Raw genomic sequence first — 10,614 nt, 5'->3', positions numbered from 1 at the left:
GGTCTTGTAAAAAAAATAAAAATAAACATAAATTTGCACCCCATAAAGGTTTTTTAATTACATTTTTATAGAAACTGAACCTCCTTTAAGCTTGCCTCAGATACCAATGTATCAAAATTAGCATGAAATGATATTTTAAGTTATATGTAATATCATGCAATGATATCATCATCACGCTTTTTACATAATGTATCATATAATAAGTGAAGTGAATAGAAGAACGAGTAAAAAATGAATATATATGCAATTCTTTACGAATGTCTGGGTGTCTACAGTTTTTTAAATCCTAAAACATAGCCCACTTGTTGATTAATTTTCAGTTACAAAATGCATATATGGTGCTTTCATTCACGTTTCCTGATAATGTTTTTGAGTATTTGAAATTTAATAATTTCCACTATTATCTATAATGATGAACTTTCAAAAATAACATGTGTAAATACTAGACAGTACACATTACTTTGTGAATTCGGTGACATCTTTCTGAGAATTTTCAATAACTTCATTACTGATTTTCAGAACCTGAGGAATGGACTTAGAAGGTTTTTATTTATCTAATGGGTCTTAACTTGGAGTTAATATTCCCTCAAATCTTTCCGGCTTGGAAGAAGGGTTCCCCTCTTCCATGGTTATCTCCCTTCATGCTTAGTAAATGATTCTTATTTATAGTCCGTTTCCTTTTTCTCACGAACTTTAAGTTTCTTGCATCATCTTGTACATGTCTACTTTATTTCCCTGCTAACTCACGCACTTGTTTCTTTTCATTTTTTAACAATATTAATGTGCTGCATTCAAGGACATGCAGCAATGTGCAGATTAACCGGAAATTCTTATCAAAATTTCCCCTGCGATTAATTAAGAGTTTGCAATCTAGTTATTATTTTAAAACAATATTCCCCAAAATATTTAGATATTGTGCTATGATTGAGTAAAAGCCCTGAAAATACGACAGAATAAGTAATTAAAATCAAAATGTCTTAATAAATCTGAGTTATATACCTTAGGTTTATGTTTTGTCTTCCTGCAAAAAAAAAAGGTTACATTCACTTTGGATCATGTTCATTGAAATGACAATGAATCTTTCAAAAGAGATGTATGATACAAAAACCACCTGTTGATTGCTATAATTATCGGAAACCCAGGTTCAATACCTTCCCTACCTTTTTTTTTTTTACCAGACTACAAAGATATAGTGTCATGATTTCAATGATTTACGATTGCTTAGCAGGTTTCCAGTTCACATGACAAGAGAAATTCGGACAAATGAATACAGCAGTACTTCCAATATTATGAATAGCTTCCTGGTGTCTATCAAGTGCTTTAAGATTTCAACAGAAAGACCTTGTTTGAGAGAATTTTATTGATTCACAAAAACCCCGACATGTTACTGAATTATGCATACATAGGTCAACAATCAGCTCATCATATAAACAATGAAATGTTGTCGTACATTAGTGTTTTTTTTTTTAAATTATGCCAATTATACATAACGCAAAACCATACATGAGTAAATACAGTAATGATCATTTTGAGAATATACATGATGTATTTTGAATCCAAGGCCGCTACAATCTAGCAAGCTTCATATAGAAGATAAAATTTTTGAATTTTAATAATTATTCTTTATAATAACAATAATAAAATGAATTTGTTCTAGTAAAGTTATATACAGGAAGTACTGAGAATTTTCAAAGTTTTATTTCTTATCCATGGACCTTGATTTGGCCACTCATATTTGCCACGTGTTGCAGTGTTAAATAATTACACTTCTAATTTTAACACTCATGGTCATTTCCTCTTTCAGAATAAGTGTTTTTATAACGCGACTCATGGAATCACATAAATCAGAAATTCATTACATAATGTGCAAATTCCATTAGACATCATCCGCTTAACAAGACACGTGTACTTAAAAAGTAACATTGCATTATAATTTCAATACCATAGCCACAATTTAAGCTTCATGCAGTAAATGGCAAAGTAGATAATTTTTTTTTAATAATAATGGTATTGGTCTCCCTATTCAGAATTGTATATTACACAATAAGGAAATATTTCCTACCATGATAACTAATAATAATTAAAATACGGATGGTCTAAATTAATTACCTGACTAAATTTTTATGATTATCCAATTTTCTTTCAACATTATGCACAAAGAGATGATAATCGGTCTTCCTGAAGAGAGAGAGAGAGAGAGAGAGAGAGAGAGAGAGAGCAATTTCCACTAATTAGTTTGATCATGATCTTGATGGGTAGTTTCATTGTCTAAACTTTTGGCTAAAATGTCTACATCATGATCCATAAAGCTGGGGTTAGAGAAGCTTCTCTGCCTTTCAACTGTCACGTGACTTAATGATGATGGTCTACTATCGTTTTCCTTTAGAAAGGAAATTTTGGTTGGTCCATTCTTTGTATCTATTAGGTCTGTAACGTCTGATGTCACCTTTTCATTCTTCCGTCTAAAATAAAAGAATTGTTTCTCTCTTTACTACGCAAAGACCACACAGTGTGAATTGTGTTATAAGAAACCTTCGATCATGCGTCAGTATTGATATGTATTTAACATAATTACAATAATAGAACAACTACTGTAACAATATTATTTTAAAAGTTAAATTGTTTATGAATTAATTATGAGTTTATATCTTACCTAATTTCCCATTTCATACTGAACAATTTAAAAAATCAAACACAGTTCTTAAACCGGGATTTCTGTCAAATCTTGCACCGCAAGGTATGAAGAAATGGTTCGCATTTCAATTATATTAATTGAAATTGATTTCTTTTGAAAAATTACATTGTATTTAAATCAAAATTGTATTTTAAGCAGAGGGATAAGCACCTTAAACATTACATAATATATACATGTACATAAATTTATTGATGAAACATGTAGATTTTAAATTAACGTCTTATTCACTTGTAAATATTATATTTTAATGTATTACTTGCAGGACATATTGTTATATTTAAGGAGAGGAACCAGTAAGTTGCAAGAACTTGTTTCCAATCCTTTTGATTAATTCAATAAAATATGTTCAAAACACATGTACATATTTAAAAACTCTCGACAAAATGTGATAATTAATAAAGAAAACTCACAATTTTGTGATTACCAACATGACCACCACGCCACATATCACCAACAACGCCACAATCACGGCGATAACATTGGAGTTGAAATCGTCATGCTCGTTTTGAAATTTAGCCTTGCCTTGATCATGTTGATCTGAACTCTGTGTCGGAACAAATATCAAAGTTCCACTTGAACCGGCTGATTTAGTGTAGTATTTTATCGTTGTCATTAATTTATGGACTGTGTGGACTGTTGTTATTTCATGAGTGGTAGGCTCCGTTGAATTTACTACAACGGTATTTAGAAGAATGTATGGTTATTCGCAGATGGCTACAACATCTGAAACTGATGGGTTTATCAAACTGATGCCTTAATATGAATGTCAGTCATTCAATTGGGAGGTTTTTATGTTTACACACTTTTGTCTACAAACATATTGCAAAGGAAGTCAATAATATCTTTGTACATAAATGTATACCTTCTGTGCATAGTGCCTGTAAATTTTCACTGCAGTACTTGTAAACACAGTCCGGACTGCCATTTTTAGATCTGCAGCTTAGACAAGCTTCCGTTTCAGACTGTTTTGCCCCTATCATGTGAAAAAATAAAAAGCATATATCATAGATTTTCAATAAAAATAATCTGAGACTCCTCCATGATGTTTTATATAATTGTTTTATTTATATACAGATAAATTTACCTCTTGGATCCTCTTCTTTCAGCCATCGTCTGTTTCCATACCAGTATGTACCATCCTTAAGACTACTATAATCAGAAAACTCCATGTTTCCAAGATTCCCGCCAATTTCCCGGCATTCCTCGTCAGCTTCATACCAATTCAACTCACCAGGGTAAGCAGCTTGTGTACAATTCTCCTTACCAGTTTCACCTATATAAATAAAATCCAAAATGATAAGGTCACTAGATCCATATCACAGAAACCTTACTGTATACCTCAGTTACCTGAAAAGTCAACTTCTTAACAGATATTTAAATTTATAAGTAAAGTTATATTCAGAAGTATAGCGAATACATTATTGAAATGGATATCTCTTCGATGATCATCCAAGCAGATTTCTGTGTGTTCACAGTTTTGTAAATAATACTTTTATTTTATAAAATTTTTTTACAATGTACTTTGAATTGTTTTTCTATGAAACGAAATTGCAATATTACAATAACTTACATGTTTCACAGATGTAACCAGTAGCATCTATAAGACAGTCAGCAGAACGCATGTTCATGTAGTCTTGATGCTTTATCAGGTACATACATTCCACCGATGTTTCATACATCCCTTCCGCTACACTTTTTCTGTCTGGTAAAAAGTATTAATTAAACTTCTGCCATATCTAGTGAGAATGTACAGAAAACAGATGCTAACGTATCGCTTGCAAATGACTTTTGTGCAATGTCTCCATAATGGACAGACGCACAGATGAAGGACAAAGTGATCTTTGCGTATCCTCAAGCTCCTCGGATGACACAAAAATTAGAAAATAACAGATATCACATTTTCAACTGTGAAATACATGTATTTCAATTTATAGTTAAAATTATCATTAAATGTACATGTACAAGGTTAAATTAAGACTAATAGTTATAACTTATTGTGTCCTTTATATTGTCTGCATCATTCTTGAGCCCTGATATTCACCCCGATATTGTTTTGAATTTCAGAAGTGAGGAAACTTGTAAGGGCAAAATGAAAAGGACAGATTATCAACAGCAATCACGATTTTGAAGTCGAATATGGAATTCAATTCATTTGCGAGACTGGATTTTTCTAAATTTTTGCGAGTGAGAGGACTCATGAAAATTTTGATATTACTAATATCAAAATTTTAATTTGCTTCCTAGTGAAGTTAGTTAATTTTCGGTCTTTAATTTTTGTAAACTGATTTTGAAAAAGATACCATTTCAGTTATATTTGTTATGAATTAATATCAATATAAAATATTCAATTTCTTGATTGTTTGACGTAAAAAGAGTTAGTAATGTTATCTTAAAAAATAATTTCAATTGGTAGTCAGTTATTCATAGTAATTGTGGAGATAAAATAAGATATTAAGTTTAATCTCAAAGAATTTTTTTCCAATAAGAACGCTTTACCTATTTCATACACAATCAAACGATCATGCCCTCCACATAAGTCTGTATATTCTTCATGACAATTCATTGCACACTCACTGGCGTTTGTGAAGATTGCGGACAATGTATCAATATCTTCTATACAGAAACATTTGTCAATTGTTGTATTTTCTTTCTGAAGAAAAAAATTAGTTTATCTTTTTTTCTCTCTATTTCTACGATTTGATTGAAATGTCAATTTAAAATAAGATACGTAGTATATAATCATAAAAAGAAGAAAAATAAGTCTAATCAAAATAAGATCCTGATGCGCTCCAAAATTCTGAACAGTCGCTGTACAAAGACCCGATTTTAATCAGATTGAAGAATACTTAAAATTAAATTTAAAAAAGTAGTATATTCATGTAGTTTTGACAGAATGGGTAATTAATCAAACTAAAACTTTTATTTAAAAAGAAATTGAAAAAAGGCTTTAGGAACTTGTGAATACAGCTGTACATGTACAGTGTATAGCCTAACAAATATCTACAGATGTACAATTGGATAATACTTACTGTTAGTCCAAGATAGGGCGTGTCTTTACAAAATTCCATGCATTTCAGAACAGAATTCTGAACACCGCTTAATGACGATATGTTAGAAGTGTTAGAGATGTCGCAACAACCTGCCAAAGCAATTTATTTTACAGTCAACTGGAATTAGAATTGAAAGGCAAAATTTTGACGCAAAAGATGCAATCCAAAACAGGCACGTAGTATGTGAGGGAGCCGGGGGGGGGGGGGCTGCCCCAACTTTTTTCCAGATATAAATAAGAAAGAAACAGGATTTTCAAGTTCGGACAATTTATTTTTCTTTTCAGGTAAGTTGTCAAATATCTGCCCCCCCCCCCCCCCCAACACACACTTGGTCACTTTCAAAAACAATCAGGTGCCTAGTTAGAATAATATAACTGTGTCTCGGGACAAGCCCTCACCACAGTTATCGTTAAACCGGGTCCGTAGGACAAAATCATTTTAACGATAGAACGTTCTATCTACCATGTGCCATGTGCCTGCGAAATACATGTATTTCTTTTCATGGAGGAGAATGCTCGTTTAAAAATCAGACAACCTTGAATTCTTAGGATAAAAATTAAATATATTCTCTTATTTTTTGCACGTTGTTTCACAAATACGTATAGATGTGCATACGATAAAATGAGAGAAATAGATATAAATGAATGCATTTATTAAGCATTAAATATCATATAATTTTTTTTTCAAAATTCAGATTAATACCAAAAAAATGTAAAGATTTATATTTATCGGTTCAAACAATGCAATATACCTATGCTTCTAGCGCATGGCGAGTATTCAGCAACACCATATATCCAGAAAGAGTGTGACGTAAACATATTGTCTCCAATGACCTTCTCTGAAAATTCCTTCTCTGTCAATAGTCTAGAACCGGAAGTCTCACAACTTCTCTCTGCATCAAACCAGGCAACTTCCTGTAGCTGCTCAGACTCTTAGAAAAGGTGAAAGGTTTTGATATAAGTTTAAAAGCATGAATAGATAAAAAGTTTGTTACAGTAAAGCACTCAATACAAAAAAATGTATAGAATTTTTCAAAAATGATAGGACTTCTTTGATGATGAAAATTACTTTAGGGCTAATTTATACATTTACCGGTTACACATAAAGATTCATGTTGTTCCGAACAGTTAGCGTAGATACAGTCTGCAGTTCCATTTTTGTATTCACATAAGAGGCACAGTCTTGAAAAAACAGAATCTGGAATGGATGTTCAAGCATATAATCTGCACAACTTCTAATTGTAAGCCTCTGCAACACTCTACGAAAGGACACACTAGAAATTTACATCGCCATTTAATTATCTAAAACATGCAGAATCAAAACTCTTCGATAATTTATATTGAATGAGAAAAAAATAAAGTGTTTTCTCCAAAACTATGCAAATTAAGTTGAGACAAATATACAAAATCAAAGACAAGATTTGATTGAATGTCTCCATTTAAAAGTGATGAAGTGACTGTGTTCAGTTCAATGCTATATCTATATTAATCGTTAATGTAATGAAATCTTGCTCTAAAGTCCAATGAAACCATAGAAATTTTGAGAATAGCAAACACAGATCTCTGAAAACATTAGAAATATACAAATCTAAGTACATATAAATCTTTAGTTTAAATGAATGTCCTTGTCTCAGGATATGCATGGTTGAGTTTGTAGAATCATATCATTTATAAATGCTAGAACTTTACTTCTACTTTTAACCCAATACTTCTTTAACTTTCAATTAATTTTTCACTGAAAATTCATTTGGAACCATGAATGATGCACATCAATAAATAACTTATTATCAGTATATATGAACAATAGAATTCGTCACTTACAGTCCTCCTTCAACATCCATCTTTTGTATCCAGTCCAGATTGTCTTATTCCGCGAAGTTCCTATATTACCCAGGTATCCACCGTGCCCTTCACATTCTTGCTGTGCTTCCTGCCACGTTATTTTTTCTTTTCCAGCGAAAATCTTCGTAGAGCATTTGTCCTCTTCACCTTTAAAATATATATGTGTTGTAATTAATGTTATCGTTTTAATTACAGTGTAACCTCATTAATCTGGAAGCCAATAATCCACCTAGAATTCACATTTAAGCCGGTCGCTTCATTAATCCGGACGATTTGCTTCGGGAATAAAAGTGTGCGGATTAAAGAGTCTTGGCTGTATATTTGTCCTCATTGTTCTCATATTACGGGTTTGAGAATTTTTGAGCTACATATTGTAAATTGTCACTTACAGATTTTGCAAATGTATCCATCATTGGTTTTCATGCAATCATCAACACTCAATGAAATACCATTATCGTCTGTTGTAATGGCGACGCATTCGGACATTTCTGTGGGATTTTGTGCTCCAAAGTGTTGTCTAACATCTTTTTTATGGTAATAGATATATGAAGCTTTGTTAATAAATTCATTTTAAAATATAAAATATTTGTAACATCTGAAAATGAATGACAAGAGAAGGGGTAAATTCATAGATCTTTCGAGAATAGTACTAATGCGACATTTAATTTCGTCGAAGATGAAAAAAATGCTAAGAACATAATTCCTGTCTTTATGTCTAATAGTTTAGCAAAGAAAAAGGAAGAATTAGGATTAATTATTATGCTGAAAGAACAACATAACAAGATTTCACGAATGATGATTTCAAAGAAAGCATGCGCTATCATTATTTTATCATGAAGATAACGAGCCAAAGGTTCATGATTTGTGAAATATGACATCGGTTCTTCAGATGGAAGCAGTGAGCAATGCATTTAACACAACCGGAAAACATTAAAAGGATATATGTCATTAAGAAATTGATTGGAGGGGAGTATGGTTGGTGAAACCGTGCATCTTTTGGAGGATAACAGACAAGGCAAGAAAGGTTCTGACAGAGGATAGGTGCACCATATAGAGTGGAATCAGTACAACTTGTGGTGTCAAACCCAAACTGGAAGGAAGATAGCAAAATTAATAAAATGTACTTTGAAAGGAACTTTCTTTGAAGGTATAAACCTTTGTCATCACATTATAAGATCTAGATAATTCTATCCATTCTGATGCATCTTATTAATCGTTTAATTCTAATTTGAAATACTAGCTAAAACAACCATCTTAAAACAATTTAAGTCTCATTCTTGCTGTAAAGTTGTGCGTGGATTTCATTATTATCCCGTACTTACACACTGATATAAAGTCCTCACTGCCACAAGTATTCAGGAAGTCATTTGGACAAGGTATGTAACAAGTGCTAATGTTCTCCCGATAAAGTTTTTCATCCCCCAAGCATATGCAAGAAACATTCATCATGTCTTTGGTCTATAATTTAACAGTTTATATATATATATATATATATATATATATATATATATATATATATATATATATATATATATATATATATATATTATATATATATATATATATATATATATATATATATATAAACTGTTCTAAAAACTAAACTCGATTTTCTTTTATAAGATTCATAAAATTTGTATTTCAATTGTAACTGAAATTAATCTCTGATATAAAGTGCATTTAGGATCCAACTTTAACTTTTTTTAGATGACTGAAATAACTATACAACTGACCGTTACTCCTATACGAGATGTATTCATATTGTTACAATATTCAAAGCAGGCAGCGATAGGACTTCGTGATGGCGGTACCAGCTGTTTTTGTGCATGTAACTCGGAAGAATTAAAACAACCTACAATTAAAAAAAGACTACAACGATCAACACAATCACGATATTTTTCCTGGTTGTGCCATAACTTTCTATTTTTTAAAAAATAAAAAAGTCGAGAATTTTCTTAAAAACAAACATAGCTTAGTTAAGTATTAAAAATGCTGTGAAAACGATGAAAGATAATAATGAAATGTGTAATGAATTTAATAGAAAGTGAACATTGTTTGTTAAACAAGGCTTAAGTGTTGTCAAATACAATTTGATTAGGCTTTTAAAGTCACAACTGTTTTAGCTATATATTCATATCTTTGTCTACAAATGCGTTTTATTAAAAGTGTAGAAAATATGCGTGCTAAATACTCTTTTAGAATGCAATGTAAACGTTATTCAGATCTAGTTATATGAATTTGATGTATTTCACTTTAGTGATACTCTGCGATGCTGCTATTGAAATTTACCGTCATATTGAATGAAATCCGTAATGGTGGCCATTTTGTTGGACCAGTAAGATTTTGAACTAGGTGTGGTGATATCCCTTAATGCTGGGTCCATAGTCACATCTATCTTTGACAAAAGTCTACCAGACAAGTTCTCAGTACAGGTGTGGTTTGCAGTGTACCAGTCATCTTTTTCTTGGAGTCTCACATCAGACCCCAGAACTAGGGATAAGTACTATGCGTCAAACATTGTAGGTTCTTTACATTAACATAGAACATTCCGGCGAAATGAAACACGCCGAGACAAATATTAACTTTATCAAATCTAGATACGTGTTACTCCTTTAGGATTATACTATCTGAAACTACATGCAGAACTTATTAAGTAATGGTAAATAATAAAATACTTACTTGATGTAAACAGAATGGCATAACAGGTTTGGAGAAACATAATCTTGTCCAATGTGTTCAAGTATACTACAAGCCCCCACTTCAACGGGTCAGGAAGTTACACATATAAACGATATTTTGAGGGAAGGACAATGTCATGGTATTCACATTTATTTTAAAACGTATCTATATACAGATTGGAATTTTTGACTTCCTAGTGTTGGAATTGCTTGGACAAAACCAGAATATTTTGACATTTATTCCATTTTAATATTAGAATAACATGGAGTACAATTTAATAAATTAAACGTTTAAACTTGATTTTATAGAATATACCTCCTATGGATCTATACATGAATGGGTCGTTTCC

The 10,614-nt window shown here is 31.5% G+C and overlaps 1 protein-coding gene across 1 annotated transcript; it reads right to left on the bottom strand.

Annotated features, from left to right (window-relative positions):
- Positions 1-1,341: 1,341 nt before the first annotated feature.
- On the bottom strand, positions 1,342-10,323 carry LOC133183657 (uncharacterized). The gene is made up of 15 exons (XM_061318593.1): positions 10,266-10,323; positions 9,876-10,076; positions 9,320-9,438; positions 8,909-9,044; positions 7,976-8,110; positions 7,566-7,733; positions 6,838-6,942; positions 6,497-6,676; positions 5,725-5,834; positions 5,192-5,345; positions 4,266-4,397; positions 3,780-3,968; positions 3,558-3,668; positions 3,106-3,367; positions 1,342-2,462 (listed from the first exon to the last, which is right to left on the bottom strand). Exons 1-15 carry the CDS (start codon positions 10,303-10,305, stop codon positions 2,228-2,230), a joined length of 2,277 nt encoding a protein of 758 aa, XP_061174577.1. The 5' UTR covers positions 10,306-10,323; the 3' UTR covers positions 1,342-2,227.
- Positions 10,324-10,614: the final 291 nt, after the last annotated feature.

The sequence above is a fragment of the Saccostrea echinata genome, unplaced genomic scaffold (assembly GCF_033153115.1).
Source record: "Saccostrea echinata isolate AGI-Se365-2 ecotype Australia unplaced genomic scaffold, CSIRO_AGI_Sech_v1 ptg000001l, whole genome shotgun sequence".
Classification (NCBI taxonomy): domain Eukaryota; kingdom Metazoa; phylum Mollusca; class Bivalvia; order Ostreida; family Ostreidae; genus Saccostrea; species Saccostrea echinata.
Note: the sequence above shows the minus strand (reverse complement) of the source record. Positions and strands in the feature narration are given on the sequence as shown.